General features: G+C 45.1%; 1 protein-coding gene across 1 annotated transcript in view; it reads left to right on the forward strand.

Moving 5' to 3' along the window:
* DOCK3 (dedicator of cytokinesis 3) overlaps positions 1–17,555 on the forward strand; it is a 189,767-nt gene that overhangs the window by 70,435 nt on the left and 101,777 nt on the right. Inside the window, 1 exon segment of the mRNA XM_077451060.1 lies at positions 2,302–2,398. Within this exon segment, the coding sequence (XP_077307186.1) occupies positions 2,302–2,398 (97 nt within the window).

A 17,555-nucleotide genomic window follows, 5' to 3' on the forward strand; every position in this document is an offset into this window, starting at 1 on the left:
TCCTAGCCCCCCAATCTCATTCCTACACCCCCCTCCCTAATCTCATTCCTGCACCCCCCTCCCAAATCTCATTCCTGCACCCCCCTCCCCAATCTCATTCCTACACCCCCCCAGTATCATCCCTACACACTCTCCAATCTCATTCCTACACCTCCTCCCCTCAGTATCATTCCTACACCCTCCCCAATCTCATTCCTACACCCCCCCCCAATCTCATTCCTACACCCCCCCAATCTCATTCCTACACCCCCCCCAGTATCATCCCTACCTCCCCCCAATCTCATTCCTACACCCCCCCCCAATCTCATTCCTACACCCTCCCCAATCTCATTCCTACACCCCCTCCCAAATCTCATTCCTACACCCCCTCCCAAATCTCATTCCTACACCCCCCCCCCTCAGTATCATTCCTACACCCTCCCCAATCTCCCTCCCCAATCTCATTCCTACACCCTCCCCAATCTCATTCCTACACCCCCCCCCCAGTATCATCCCTACCCCCCCCCCAATCTCATTCCTACACACCCTCCCCAATCTCATTCCTACACCCCTCCCCAATCTCATTCCTACACCCCCTCCCCAATCTCATTCCTACACCCCCCTCCCAAATCTCATTCCTACACCCCCCAATCTCATTCTTACACCCCCAATCTCATTCCTACACCCCCCCCCCAGTATCATCCATACACCCTCCCCAATCTCATTCCTACACCCTCCCCAATCTCATTCCTACACCCCCCAGTATCATCCATACACCCCCCCCCCCCCCAGTATCATCCATACATCCTCCCCAATCTCATTCCTACAACCCCCTCTCCAATCTCATTCCTACACCCCCCCTTCCCAAATCTCATTCCTACACCGCCCATCTCATTCCTACATTCCTATACCCCCCTCCCCAATCTCATTCTTACCCCCCCCCCTTCCATCCCGCCAGCATTTATAAATTTTCCCTTGCATTAAAGTCTGCGGTGGAATGTGTACCATCACCCGCCCGGCTGAATCTCATCTTGTTAAAATCCCTCTGACAGGGAAGGTGGTTCGGCATCTTTGATCGGCTTTTAAAGCCATAATCAGCTCCTTGATGTCATCACAAGTTTGGTATTCCGAGGAGCATTCCGTTCCCCTATCTCTCTGTCCTTAGTGAAGCTGTTAACTTCCAAAGGGTGCGATTGTCACTGACAAAAACAGCCGAAGTTCCAGCGAGGTTCAAAATTCGGAACCCTCGAAATAAAAGATTCACTAAAAATGGGGACAGAGAGAGGAGGAACGCCAACATTTACTTTGGCATATTATACCATGGGGGGGGGGGGGGGGGGGACTTCAAAGATGAGACCAAATCTCCCCATTGTGGGAGGGGCAGAGACACAAACTACTGCAGGAAATCTCCCCATTGTGGGAGGGGCAGAGACACAAACTACTGCAGGAAATCTCCCCATTGTGGGAGGGGCAGAGACACAAACTACTGCAGGAAATCTCCCCATTGTGGGAGGGGCAGAGACACAAACTACTGCAGGAAATCTCCCCATTGTGGGAGGGGCAGAGACACAAACTACTGCAGGAAATCTCCCCATTGTGGGAGGGGCAGAGACACAAACTACTGCAGAAAATCTCCCCATTGTGGGAGGGGCAGAGACACAAACTACTGCAGGAAATCTCACCATTGTGGGAGGGGCAGAGACACAAACTACTGCAGAATAATCTCCTCATTATGGGAGGGGCAGAGACACAAACTACTGCAGAAAATCTCATTATTGTGGGAGGGGCAGAGACATAAACTACTGGGGGGAATCCCACTATTGTGGGAGAGGCAGAGAAACAAACTACTTGGGGGAAATCTCCTCATTGTGGGAGGGGCAGAGACACAAACTACTGTAGGAAACCTCAGATGTCTAAAGCCAATAAAATGTAACCTTTTTTCGTGTCCATTTTATCTAAATCAAAATGTACTTTTCATGCATCTTCCCTTTTAAGAGTGATACATTCTTGCAGATTTTTGTAGATTTACATGTACAGATTGCTACACTGGGTGGGCTTCCTGAGGGATTTGAGTAGAAAAGAGGGCTAGACGGCAGCTGTGAGTAATCCGTACCCCGATTGGTTGCTCTGGGCTATTGCATATGATCATTTTTGATTTTTGCGCCGCTATGCCGTCTAATTAGACAGTTGCTGCCACACACACTTAAGGTGACACAGGACTAGCCTGTCCCCTGCCGCAGGTGACTCACGGGCTCGCAGCCTGTCGCATGTGGGTGATCTTTGGGTTCCGGCGGCCTGATATGACTCTTTCTTCCCCTGCAGGCAGTATGAGACGGTGGTTCCGGTGGAAGACCCCCTGGTCACAGAGGTGACGACTACGCTGCAAGAATGGGCCTCACTATGGAAGCAGCTCTATGTGGTAAGTGAGAGCCCCCCCCCCCCCCGGCCATGGCAGGGGCCCCCGCGAACAGTCGTTTGCTGTCACGATTTGCTGTCTGTCTGTCTATCCATATATACCGATCACATCCCAGACACGAGGGCTGCATTGTTTTCCTGGCACTTTAAACCCAGCAGCTGTTGCTGTAGTAACGCATGTTCTGTTCACTGCAAACCCACACACTGTACTGCAGAAAGTCAGAGCCTTCCAATGTATAGACACAGAGCCTTCCAATGTATAGACATAGAGCCTTCCAATGTATAGACATAGAGCCTTCCAAAGTATAGACATAGAGCCTTCCAAAGTATAGACATAGAGCCTTCCAATGTATAGACATAGAGCCTTCCAATGTATAGACACAGAGCCTTCCAATGTATAGACACAGAGCCTTCCAATGTATAGCCACAGAGCCTTCCAATGTATAGACACAGAGCCTTCCAATGTATAGACATAGAGCCTTCCAATGTATAGACACAGAGCCTTCCAATGTATAGACACAGAGCCTTCCAATGTATAGACACCGAGCCTTCCAATGTATAGACATAGAGCCTTCCAATGTATAGACATAGAGCCTTCCAATGAATAGACACAGAGCCTTCCAATGTATAGACACAGAGCCTTCCAATGTATAGACACAGAGCCTTCCAATGTATAGACACAGAGCCTTCCAATGTATAGACACAGAGCCTTCCAATGTATAGACACAGAGCCTTCCAATGTATAGACACAGAGCCTTCCAATGTATAGACACAGAGCCTTCCAATGAATAGACACAGAGCCTTCCAATGTATAGACACAGAGCCTTCCAATGTATAGACACAGAGCCTTCCAATGTATAGACACAGAGCCTTCCAATGTATAGACACAGAGCCTTCCAATGTATAGACACAGAGCCTTCCAATGTATAGACACAGAGCCTTCCAATGTATAGACACAGAGCCTTCCAATGTATAGACACAGAGCCTTCCAATGTATAGACACAGAGCCTTCCAATGTATAGACACAGAGCCTTCCAATGTATAGACACAGAGCCTTCCAATGTATAGACACAGAGCCTTCCAATGTATAGACACAGAGCCTTCCAATGTATAGACACAGAGCCTTCCAATGTATAGACACAGAGCCTTCCAATGTATAGACACAGAGCCTTCCAATGTATAGACACAGATCCTTCCAATGTATAGACACAGAGCCTTCCAATGTATAGACACAGAGCCTTCCAATGTATAGACACAGAGCCTTCCAATGTATAGACACAGAGCCTTCCAATGTATAGACACAGAGCCTTCCAATGTATAGACACAGAGCCTTCCAATGTATAGACACAGAGCCTTCCAATGTATAGACACAGAGCCTTCCAATGTATAGACACAGAGCCTTCCAATGTATAGACACAGAGCCTTCCAATGTATAGACACAGAGCCTTCCAATGTATAGACACAGAGCCTTCCAATGTATAGACACAGAGCCTTCCAATGTATAGACACAGAGCCTTCCAATGTATAGACACAGAGCCTTCCAATGTATAGACACAGAGCCTTCCAATGTATAGACACAGAGCCTTCCAATGTATAGACACAGAGCCTTCCAATGTATAGACACAGAGCCTTCCAATGTATAGACACAGAGCCTTCCAATGTATAGACACAGAGCCTTCCAATGTATAGACACAGAGCCTTCCAATGTATAGACACAGAGCCTTCCAATGTATAGACACAGAGCCTTCCAATGTATAGACATAGAGCCTTCCAATGTATAGACATAGCAGCTTATTCCACGAGAGGATAATGGACAGAAACAAAGAGGATCCGACCAAATCATCTTACAGCATTGCGACTTGATGGAGCTTAAATGCGATTAGAGGGGTAACTGACCTTTACAAACAACGACTGCCATTTACACTGCTTTATTAAATAAGCCCATCAGAGATATTATAGCGATAAATAACAGAGAGAGAGAGAGAGAGAGAGAGTGCAATGTAGTGTCAGAGAAACGCAAGCAGCATTCATATTAATCAGAGTTGAGATGAACACCCCGCCCACCCCCCGTCCTCCCGGTTCGGTCCGAACCAGAACATCCAAACAAAAAATTCGGACGAATAAACGATGACCGTTAAAGTCTATGGGACACGAACATGAAAAACCAAAAGTGCTAATTTTAAAGGCTTATATGTTAGTGACTGCCATAAAGTGTTTGGGGACCCGGGTCCTGCCCCAGCGGACATGTATCAATGCAAAAAAAAAGTTTAAAAACTACAGTTTTTTTTTCGGGAGCAGTGATTTTATTAATACGTATGCCCCGTACACACGGTCGGACCTTCCGACGGAAAATGTGCAATCAGATCGCGTTGTCGGAAATTCCCAATCGCGTGTGGGCTCCATCGGACTTTTTCCGTTGGGATTTCCGCCTCACACAGTTTGAGATCTGGATCTAAAATTTTCCGACAACAGAATCCGATTGTTTAAATTCTGATCGCGTGTGGACAATTCCGACGCACAAAGTGCCCACGCATACTCAGAGTAAATTACAAGACGAAAGTTTTTGGCTACTGCCCTCTTTATAGTCCCATTGTACGTCACCTCGTTCTGAACGATCGGGTTTTCCGACAACTTTGTGCGACCGTGTGTATGCAAGACGAGTTTGGGCCAAATTCCGTTGGAAAAAATCTGACGGATTTTGTCGTCGGAATGTCCGACCGTGTGTACAGGGCATAAAAGGGAAACAATAAAAATGAAATATTCCTTTAAATATCGTGCCTGGGGGGTGTCTATAGTATGCCTGTAAAGTGCCGCAGTTTTCCCCGTGCTTAGAACAGTACCACAGCAAAATTAAATTTCTAAAGGAAAAAATGTCATTTAAAATTGTTCACGGCTGTAATGAATTGTCGGATCCCTTCAATACAGATAAAACTCATTGAAAAAAATGGCATGGGTTCCCCCCCCCCCCCAGTCCATTACCAGGCACTTGGGCTCTGTTATGAATATTAAGGGCAACCCCTAACCAGAATGTAAAAAAAAATTGCGTGGGGGTCTCCCCAAAATCCATACCAGGCCCTTCAGGTCTGGTATGGATATTAAGGGGAACCCTGAGACAATTTTTTTTAATGGTGTAGGGATCCCCCTAAAATCCATACCAGACCTGTCTGGTATGAATTTTAATGGGAACCCTACACCAAAATAAAAAAAATGGCGTATGGGGTCCCCCCAAACTTCATACCAGACCCTTATCCGTGCACACAACCTGGCGCGCCACAGGAAAAGAGAGGGGGATAAGAGAGCGCCCCCAAACCATACCAGGCCACATGCCCTCAACATTGGGGGTGCTTTGGACTCACCCCCCCAAAGCACCTTGTCCCCATGTTGATGGGGACAAGGGCCTCATCCCCACAACCCTGGCCGGTGGTTGTGGGTGTCTGCGGGCGGGGGGGGCTTATCGGAATCTGGAAGCCCCCTTTAACAAGGGGACCCCCCTATGTGAATTGGTAAGGGGTACATTGATTGTACCCCTACCAATTCACAGGAAAAGTGTCAAAAATAGTAAAAATGACAGGAGAGACTTTGGGACAAGTTCTTTATTAAAAAATAAAAATGTCCCACGATGTAAATCCATCTCACACCACCCAACGAACCGAATTTTTTTTAAAAAACCTGCAACAGCTCTGCCTCCATGTAAGGCTCCCGCACACTGCGCGCTTCTTCTCGATGACAGCTGTTATATAGCTGAGGGCGGGGCCACCCGGTGATGTAAACGGGTGACCCCGCCCCCCTCTGATGCCACGTGACGCCAGAGGAAGGCGGAGTCACCCATTTACGTCACCGATTGGCCCCGCCCAACAGCTGTCAAAGCGAGAAGTGTGCGGAAGCCTCCCATGGAAGTGGACCGGTTGCTTTTTTTTTTTGCTTTTTTCAGTTCGTCGGGCGGCGTGAGATAGATTTACATTGCGGGGCATTTTTATTTTTTTATTTTTTAATAAAGGACTTGTCCCAAAGTGTCTCCTGTCATTTTTACTATTTTTGACACTTTTTTTGTGAATTGGTAGGGGTACAATGTACCCCTTACCAATTCACATGGGGGGCTAGGATCTGGGGGTCCCCTTGTTAAAGGGGGCTTCCAGATTCTGCTAAGCCCCCCACCCGCAGACTCCCATAACCACCGTGCAAGGGCTGTGGGGATGAGGCCCTTGTCCCCATCAACATGAGAACAAGGTGCTTTGGGGGGCGACTCCAAAGCACCCCCCATGTTGAGGGCATGTGGCCTGGTATGGTTCAGGGGCGCTTTCTCATCACCCTCTCTTTTCCTGTGGCGCGCCAGGTTGTGTGCACGGATAAGGGTCTGGTGTGAAGTTTGGGGGGACCCCATACGCCATTTTTTTTTATTTTGGTGTAGGGTTCCCATTAAAATTCATACCAGACAGGTCTGGTATGGATTTTAGGGGGATCCCTACACCATTAAAAAAAAATTGTCTCAGGGTTCCCCTTAATATCCATACCAGACCTGAAGGGCCTGGTATGGATTTTGGGGGGACCCCCACACAATTTTTTTTTACATTCTGGTTAGGGGTTCCCCTTAATATTCATAACAGAGCCCAAGTGCCTGGTAATGGACTGGGGGGGGGGGGGGGAACCCATGCCATTTTTTTAAATCAGTTTTATCTGTATTGAAGGGATCCGACAATTCATTTTTTCTCCCCCCCTCTTTTCCTGCAGCTTGCCAGGTTGTGTGCTCGGATAAGGGTCTGGTATGGATTTTGGGGGGACCGCTACACCATTTATTTGGTGCAGGGTTCCCCTTAAAATCCATACCAGACATGAAGGGCAATAATTTTTTTCATTTTGGTTCAGGGTTACCTTTTAATATTCATACCAGACTTAAAGCGCCTGGTAATGGACTGGAGGGGGGGAGGGGGGAACCCATGCCATTTTTTTCAATGAGTTTTATCTGTATTGAAGGGATCCGACAATTCATTGTAGCCACAATCAGTTTTAAATGACATTTTTTCCTTTAGAAATGTCCTTTTGCTGTGGTACTGTTCTAAACACGGTAAAACTGCACCACTTTACAGGCATACTATAGACACCCCCCAGGCACAATTTTTAAAGTAATATTTTATTTTCATTGTTTCACTTTAAGCATTATTAAAATCACTGCCCCTGAAAAAGCTGCCATTTTTAAAACTTTTTTTTGCATTGATACATGTCCCCTGGGGCAGGACCCGGGTCCTCAAACACTCTTTATGACAATAACTTACATATAAAATTGTAAAATTAGCACTTATGGTTTTTCATGTTAGTAAAGTCTAGTCCCATAGACTTTAATGGGGTTCCGGGATTTTAAATTTGCCACTAACACCGCATAATGTTTGTTGTTCGCCGAACATCCGAACAGCTAAAGTTCGGCCCGAACTTATGCTTGAGCCGAACCATTCGCCCATTCCTAATAATAATAGTAAAAATGACAATGCAGTCTATCCCTTCACAAGAGAGCTGTGACATCACTGAGAATGCAGCCTATCCATTCCCTAGAGAGTGGCGACCACACTGAGAATGCAGCCTATCCATTCACTAGAGACCGGTGACATCACTGAGAATGCAGCCTATCCATTCACTAGAGACCAGTGACATCACTGAGAATGCAGCCTATCCATTCACTAGAGACCGGTGACATCACTGAGAATGCAGCCTATCCATTCACTAGAGACCAGTGACATCACTGAGAATGCAGCCTATCCATTCAATAGACAGCGGTGACATCATTGAGAATGCAGTCTATCCATTCACTAGAGACCAATGACATCACTAAGAATGCAGCTTATCCATTTACTAGAGAGTGGTGACATTATTGAGAATGCAGCCTATCCCTTCACTAGAGACCGATGACATCACTGAGAATGCAGCCTATCCATTCTCTAGAGAGCGGTGACATCACTGAGAATGCAGCCTATCCATTCTCTAGAGAGCGGTGACATCACTGAGAATGCAGCCTATCCATTCTCTAGAGAGCGGTGACATCACTGAGAATGCAGCCTATCCATTCACTGGAGATCGGTGACATCACTGAGAATGCAGCCTATCCATTCTCTAGAGAGCGGTGACATCGCTGGGAATGTAGCCTTTGTATTTGTAAAGTCTATGCTTCTAGTATGTTTTCTTTAATGAAAGTGATGGTTTATGCTTTAACTGGAGAGTCAAGAAGTCTCACTTCTTGTGCTGCAAATTGTATAATATTGTTTACAGACTTGCATTTCAGTGATTTTGCAAGCTGCTGTGAATAACTTTGGACTTTTTGGACTCGTTTTGCACATTTACATTTGGGTTGCACTTTATGTGATTCTAATGCAGAAGTTTCTTTTTACAAATAAGTTTGCCAAAAAAAAAGTTCTCCAATCTTTGTGCATTTATCGATGGCTATCCCTGCACAAGGCTTTACGGCTGATACCGGCTTTTAGGAAACAATACCAATCATGTGGATGTAGAAAGAGCCTTTAATCTCTCCGCTGTTGCCATCAATCAATGTCTGTTCTGGTGTGAAGCCGACACTGACGCGTTGTCACCCTCTCTCGGCAAACCGAATGTTAAATCTCCAATCAGTCAATCAGGACGATCGCTGTCAGCGACACCTGCAGGGCTTCAGCCAGACCGACGCCGAGAACAAATCTGTAAATAAAACGTTGCCAATGCCAAAAACAGTCACTGAGCCCATTACCGTTCATGGGAAAGTAAAATCTTTTGTTATTCTGAGACTGTCCCCTCCAACTAGTGCGACATGCGGAAAAAAACAATGAAACATTTCATGACATTGCATTAGGGGGAAGGCAGAGGTTGGCGATCAGCGGAAAGCAGAAGAGATTGTTGGTGCTGTATGACCTTGCTGATGGCAGGATCATCACTGCTCTATGAAGTGACATAGATGGTGCCGATGCCGAATGTCAGGATTTCAGGCTAGATGGAGATCTTCTCCAATCATCAAATTTATTTCAGTAGTAGAGAGGAATTGAATTATTTCTTTCAACTGTCATTTGAGGAAAGTTGAAGGAAATTATTATTATTATTATTCAGTATTTATATAGCGCCAACAATTTACGCAGCGCTTTACAATATAAATTGATAATTGATGGGAAAACGAGTGTCAGATTATTCCTGCATGGTCTGAGGGTCTGAAAGGAATCATTGATACAACATAGATACAAAATAGATACAAGGATAATAAATAGATACAAAATAGATACAAGGATAAACAATAGATATAAAATAGATAGAAGGATAAACAATAGATATAAAATAGATAGAAGGATAAACAATAGATATAAAATAGATAGAAGGATAATAAATAGATACAAAATAGATACAAGGATAATAATTAAATACAAAATAGATACAAGGATAAACAATAAATGTAAAATAGATACAAGGATAAACAATAAATGTAAAATAGATACAAGGATAAACAATAAATGTAAAATAGATACAAGGATAAACAATAGAGGTAAAATAGATACAAGGATAAACAATAGAAGTAAAATCGATACAAGGATAATAAATAGATACAAAATCGATACAAGGATAAACAATAGATGTAAAATAGATACAAAGATAAACAATAGCGGCAAAATAGATAAAAGGATAATAAATAGATACAAAATCGATACAAGGATAATAATTAAATACAAAATAGATACAAGGATAAACAATAGATGTAAAATAGATACAAGGATAAACAATAGAGGTAAAATAGATACAAGGATAAACAATAGAGGTAAAATAGATACAAGGATAATAAATAGATATAAAATCGATACAAGGATAAACAATAGATATAAAATCGATACAAGGATAAACAATAGATGTAAAATAGATACAAGGATAAACAATAAATGTAAAATAGATACAAAGATAAACAATAGATATAAAATAGATACAAGGATAATAAATAGATACAAGGATAAACAATAGACACAGACTATGTACAAATATAAGAAATTATACAAAATAGATACAAATATAAGAAAGTAGACAAAATAGATACAGGAAAAGGAAATAAATGCAAAATAGACAAAGGGATAAGAAATAGATACAAGGATAGGAAATAGAAAAGTATCCAATTTGCATAATATAGTAGTGACTACATATGAATAGTATATGGCAGGGGTGTCAAAGTCAATTTCATCACAGGCCGCACCAGAATCATGATTGCCTTCAAAGTGTCGGTTGTATCTGCAAGACTAGATGTTCAAAAACCCCACCCTCCCCCTTACATCAGATGTCAAGAGCCCCCCCCCCCCCCCCCCCACTTTCCAAAGTCAAGAGTCCTCCACCATACTTGCCACTGCCCAAGCTATCACAAGGGGGCTTGGTCACCTTCTTGTGATAGCACTAAAGGTAATAGGGTATTTTATTCCTGTTTATGTATGTTTAATAAACAGCTGTGCAAAAATCATATGACATAAAAAAATTGCAGCAGCCACCATATCCTCCTGACGAAGCTGTTGCTGGCGAAACATGTTGGAGGAAAGTGTAGCCATTATGAAGATGAGAGACATTAAAGCTGCAGGGATTCTGGGCAGAATCACAATTTTTTTGCTTAGAATAAAGTTTACGGTTCTCATGGCGTAACATCATCTTTCACATTATACAAAAAAAAATTGGGCTAACTTAAAGCGGAGGTCCACCCTGAAGTGGACCTTCCGCTCATCGGAACCCTCCCCCCCTCCGGCGCCACAATTGGCACCTTTCAGGGGGGAGGGGGGTGCAGGTACCTGTACAGTACAGGTATCTGCACCCTCTTCCGGGATAGCTCTCTGCGGAAAGGGGCGTAGGTTATGCCCCTTTCCGAAAGTCCCCCGCTGCCTGCTGGGAAACACACAGATCCCAGAGGCAGTGGGTCCATCCTTATTGCGCAGCGCGACTCGCGCATGCGCAGTAGGGAACCGGGAAATGAAGCCGAAAGGCTCCACTTCCTGATTCCCATACCCAAGATGGCTGCGGCAGCACCCGAGAGACGATCGAGAGATCGGCTTCGGGTGCCGACATCGCGGGCGCGCTGGACAGGTAAGTGTCACTATTTTAAAAGTCAGCAGCTGCAGTATTTGTAGCTGCTGGCTTTTAAAAAAAAAAAAAAAAGCGGACTCCCGGCGGACTCCCGCTTTAATATAGGGTCTCTGCTAAACATATATGTATAATGGTTTGGAGGTTCTAAGTAATGCTGTAGCAAAAAAAATTATGATTTTATCTTGAAAGTGTCAGAAAAAGGTTTAGTCTTTAAGTGGTTAAACGTCCCTCATTTACAGACGGAAGTTCATTCCTTTGATCTAAAGAACAAAATGTTACAATGTTTATAGTTATTATGGTTGGCATGGGGCTAAGGAATGCTGTGATACTTGACAGCTTTTTACAGCTGTCGGCTTGAGCAGAGAATTCTCTGCATAGAAAGAATCAGGAAAATGCTTTGTTAAAGTGGGGTGCCCCTTGAAAAAAAAAAAAAAGTCAGCAGCTACAAATACTGCAGCTGCTGACTTTTAATAATCGGACACTTACCTATCCCAGGGTCCAGCGATGCGGGGGAACGAAGCCCCGCTCATTCCCCACTCCGCTCGGTGGCGCCAGCCTTCTTACTGTGGGCATGCGCGAGCATCGCCGCGCACTGTGATACGCCACGCAGTCATCTGGGACATGATGACTGACTGCGCCAAGGGGAAGTGACGTCAGGCACCCGGGCACTGAAGGAGGCAGACTACGATGGACCCCCTAGCAACAGGCATTTAGAGGTGTTAATTTTTTTTATTTTCCAATTTTTTTTTTTTATTTTTTTTTAGGAATTTTTAATAATATTTTTTTTGGGGGGAGGGGACCACTTTAAGATCGCAAGGGGAGCAAAAAAATCGCGATCTCGATTCTTAGCAATTAATCATGCAGCTCTAATGCCCAATAAACACGATCGGAAATTCCGCCAGCAAAAGTCCGATGAGAGCTTTTGGTCGAAAAAAATGCGACCGTGTGTTTGCGCTCCATTGGACTTTTGCTGGTGGAATTTCAGCCAGCAAAAGATTGAAAGCAGGTTCTCAATTTTTTCGGTTTGGAAAAAGTCTCGATCGGAAATTTCCGACTGCCTCTGTACAAATTCCGACGCGCAAAAATTCCTACGCACGCTCGGAAACAATTCTACGCATGCTCGGAAGCATTGAACTTTAATTTTCTCGGCTCGTTGTAGTGTTGTACTTGACGGTCGAAAGTTCCACAAACTTTTGTGTGACCCGTGTGTATGCAAGCCAAGCTTGAGCGGAATTCCGTTGGAAAAAACATCCACATTTTTTTCCAACGAAAAATTCCGCTGTGTTTATGAGCTAAATTGTATATATTTTAATGTGATATTAGATGGTTACTCAATACTGTAAAAAATACGAAAGTTTTAAAGAATTTGTATTGTTTCAGCACCGTAAAAATCTGATATATTTGGAAACTTTTTTTTTTGTATTTTTTATTTTTTTTTTTACATTTTATTCTTCAGGGCCTCTGCTTTCAGAAAATGTATCAAGTTTGGGGGTTCTAAGTAATTTTCTATCCAAATATGCAGATTTTAAAATGTCTACAAATTTATTTTATTTTTTTAATTGTCCCAGCAGGCAGGCAGGTAAATTTGCTCTCCAACTGCACTTCAATGCATCTTGGCGAAATGTCAAAATTTCTCCAAATTCTCACAATTATTTAAATAATTTCAGGAAAATTTACATTTATTTTACATTTATTTATTTCATTTATTTTACATTTATTTATTTTATTTATTTTACATTTATTTTACATTTATTTATTTCATTTATTTTACATTTATTTATTTTATTTATTTTACATTTATTTATTTTATTTATTTTACATTTATTGGAAGAGAGGCTTCTCCTATGTTCTGTACCGGAGTCTCTCCATTGGCTATCTCTGAGCTGCCATCAGCCGTATAAAGCATTTTCATAGGGTACAACCTGCAGCGATTGCCGCGTTCTCTTATGTAAGCGGTTTCATACGCAGAGCCTCCCTCGCGGCGGCGCGTTTGCTGTCACGCTGTAGTACGCAGACATCCTCGCTTGCCCGTGTGCTTATTTGACCTTAATACAATGACCCAGTTTTGGTGTGTTGGGGACGGCCGCCTGAAGCAGCTTCTTCTCTTACAATGGCATTAGTGCGTTTCGCTCCACCCTCCCCTCCCCCATGCATTCAGAGTTACTTCTCTTTCCAAATGTGTAAATCCCCCCCCCCCTTATTATTAAATCCCCTCCCCAATGTGGCGTCCCGGCCTCCCGGGACTCTAATCCTCTTGCCCCCCTCCTGATAAATTTACATCCAAGCGGTTTGGCACCGGTCAAGGACCGGTGGGGCGTATTCTCCTGGACCGCCGCCCAGGATTTGGAAAGCGCTGGTGACCAGATTAGTAACGCGGCAAACGGAGCGTAATCGCAGGAGAGGACAGAGAGGGTCAGGGCGCGGGGTTCACCTTTATCCCCATTGGCTAAACGGCAGCGCGTTCATATTCTCAATTACACTTGATTATGTTTTAATGTCATCAGTTTTTTTGGCTTCTCAACTCTTTTTTTTTTTTTTTTTCGGGTTTTGCTGGCTGGCATTGCTCTCTAAGCAATGGAAGCTAGAGGGCGCTACCCCGCTGGTCATCGCAGGTCACGCGCGGCTCTCATCAACCTCGGCGGGTTTATATTTTCCCAGACCCGTCAATAAATTCGAATGTCTAGAGGGATGGATCGATAAATAGTAATCACTGAAATACTAAACTACTTACCTTACTAGGAGGCACTGCTGCTCCAAACACCCTCCGGTGCTGCTGACAGCTGGAAGTCACTCTGGGCATTTATTTCACATGAAGGACGGGCAATGTGAACTCTGACCTTCCCATTCAGCAGAAATCAAGTGAGCAAAAGTCTGGACTGGTTTTGTCAGCAGGACTGGAGGCAGGGAAGATAAGAACTTCATCCGTACTGTCCCTCTAGATCAGTGTTCTTCAAACTGCGGCCCTTTGCTTGCCTTGTCTGGCCCTTGGGGCACCAATTCTCCCACTGACACCAATGATGGGGCACTATTCCTCCCTCTGACACCAATGATGGGGCACTATTCCTCCCACTGACACCAATGATGGGGCACTTTTCCTCCCACTGATACCAATGATGGGGCACTATTCCTCCCACTGATACCAATGATGGGGCACTATTCCCCCCACTGACACCAATGATGGGGCACTATTCCTCCCACTGAAACCAATGATGGGGCACTATTCCTCCCACTGATACCAATGATGGGACACTATTCCTCCCACTGATACCAATGATGGGGCACTATTCCTCCCACTGATACCAGTGATGGGGCACCATTCCTCCCACTGACACCAATGAAGGGCACTATTCCTCCCACTTATAACAATGATGGGGCACTATTCCTCCTACTGACACCAATGATGGGGCATTATTCCTCCCACTGATACTAATGATGGGGCACTATTCCTCTCACTGACACCAATGAAGGGGCACTTTTCCTCCCACTGATACCAATGATGGGGCACCATTCCTCCCACTGACACCAATGAAGGGGCACTTTTCCTCCCACGGATACCAATGATGGGGCACTATTCCTCCCACTGACACCAATGATGGGGTACTATTCCTCCCACTGACACCAATGATGGGGTACTATTCCTCCCACTGACACCAATGATGGGGTACTATTCCTCCCACTGACACCAATGATGGGGTACTATTCCTCCCACTGACACCAATGATGGGGTACTATTCCTCCCACTGACACCAATGATGGGGTACTATTCCTCCCACTGACACCAATGATGGGGCACTATTCCTCCCACTGACACCAATGATGGGGTACTATTCCTCCCACTGACACCAATGATGGGGCACTATTCCTCCCACTGACACCAATGATGGGGTACTATTCCTCCCACTGACACCAATGATGGGGCACTATTCCTCCCACTGACAAAGTCAATGCACTGTGCTCTCCCCTTGATTGCAGTTATAAAACTGCCAAGATCTATAAATGATTCTTTCTCTGCACATTCATGATCAGTGCTCTGTTGGGATGTCACAATGATCCGGTATCCTGCGTATGACTTTGTGTCTAATGACAGGTCCTCTTTTTTGCACACCTGCAGTTCGGCATTCTTGAACCCGTTCTCTGGATGCCGGTCGTCGCAGTGATGGGGTGCGGGTTCTGAGCAGTTGGTCTCCATGGAAACGCTGCAAAACTCTTCAAGCTTCCCACGCATCCTCTCCTCCTCCTCCTCCTCCTCCTCCTCCTCCATCTCCTCTCTTCTCATGCCCACTCACATCTCACCATCGCCTCCTTCCTCCCGGTGCCCTCTGTGTGCCAGAGTGAGCATAGCGGGGGGCCAAAGAGAACCTGTAATGTCTTGTAGAAGGACTGCAGAGTCTTCAGGGAGATAAAATTCCAATTGATAAAACAAAGAAAATACAGAATAGCAAATTAGAGATAAAATCACATAAACTGTTACTTCCGGGTGAATGATGCAGATTCCGAGAGATGAACGCACGCTGCAAACCCACTATACATCCAGAATTTTCCAGCTGGGGTCAGACCCCAGAGGCAGTCCAAGTGTGGTCCCGACATCACCAAAGAGCAGCACATAATGTTCACTGCCTGTAATATGACAGGAGACTGTCAGAGACTGCAGACATCCTACAGGAGACGGTCAGAGACTGCAGACATCCTACTGGAGATGGTCAGAGACTGCAGACATAGTACAGGAGGTGGTCAGAGACTGCAGACATAGTACAGGAGATGGTCAGAGACTGCAGACAGACTACAGGAGGTGGTCAGAGACTGCAGACATAGTACAGGAGGTGGTCAGACACTGCAGACATACTACAGGAGATGGTCAGAGACTGCAGACAGACTACAGGAGATGGTCATAGACTGCAGACATAGTACAGGAGGTGGTCAGACACTGCAGACATACTACAGGAGATGGTCAGAGACTGCAGACAGACTACAGGAGGTGGTCAGAGACTGCAGACATACTACAGGAGATGGTCAGAGACTGCAGACATACTACAGGAGATGGTCAGAGACAGCAGACATAATACAGGAGATGGTCAGAGACTGCAGACAAACTACAGGAGATGGTCAGAGACTGCAGACAGACCACAGGAGATGATCAGAGACTGCAGACAGACCACAGGAGATGATCAGAGACTGCAGACAGACCACAGGAGATGATCAGAGACTGCAGACATACTACAGGAGATGGTCAGAGACTGCAGACAGACCACAGGAGATGATCAGAGACCGCAGACAGACCACAGGAGATGATCAGAGACTGCAGACATACTACAGGAGATGGTCAGAGACTGCAGACAGACCACAGGAGATGATCAGAGACTGCAGACATACTACAGGAGATGGTCAGAGACTGCAGACAGACCACAGGAGATGATCAGAGACTGCAAACATATTACAGGAGGTGGTCAGAGACTGCAGACATAGTACAGGAGATGGTCAGAGACTGCAGACATAGTACAGGAGATGGTCAGAGACTGCAGACAGACTACAGGAGGTGGTCAGAGACTGCAGACATAGTACAGGAGGTGGTCAGAGACTGCAGACATACTACAGGAGATGGTCAGAGACTGCAGACATACTACAGGAGATAGTCAGAGACTGCAGACAGACTACAGGAGGTGGTCAGAGACTGCAGACATAGTACAGGAGGTGGTCAGAGACTGCAGACATACTACAGGAGATGGTCAGAGACTGCAGACAGACTACAGGAGGTGGTCAGAGACTGCAGACATAGTACAGGAGATGGTCAGAGACTGCAGACATACTACAGGAGATGGTCATAGACTGCAGACATACTACAGGAGATGGTCAGAGACTGCAGACATACTACAGGAGATGGTCAGAGACTGCAGACATACTACAGGAGATGGTCAGAGACTGCAGACATAATACAGGAGATGGTCAGAGACTGCAGACAGACCACAGGAGATGATCAGAGACTGCAGACATACTACAGGAGATAGTCAGAGACTGCAGACATACTACAGGAGATGGTCAGAGACTGCAGACATAATACAGGAGATGGTCAGAGACTGCAGACAGACCACAGGAGATGG

The sequence above is a fragment of the Lithobates pipiens genome, unplaced genomic scaffold (genome assembly GCF_037356315.1).
Source record: "Lithobates pipiens isolate NorthernLeopardFrog02 unplaced genomic scaffold, aLitPip1_a1.2 Scaffold_23, whole genome shotgun sequence".
Taxonomy (NCBI): domain Eukaryota; kingdom Metazoa; phylum Chordata; class Amphibia; order Anura; family Ranidae; genus Lithobates; species Lithobates pipiens.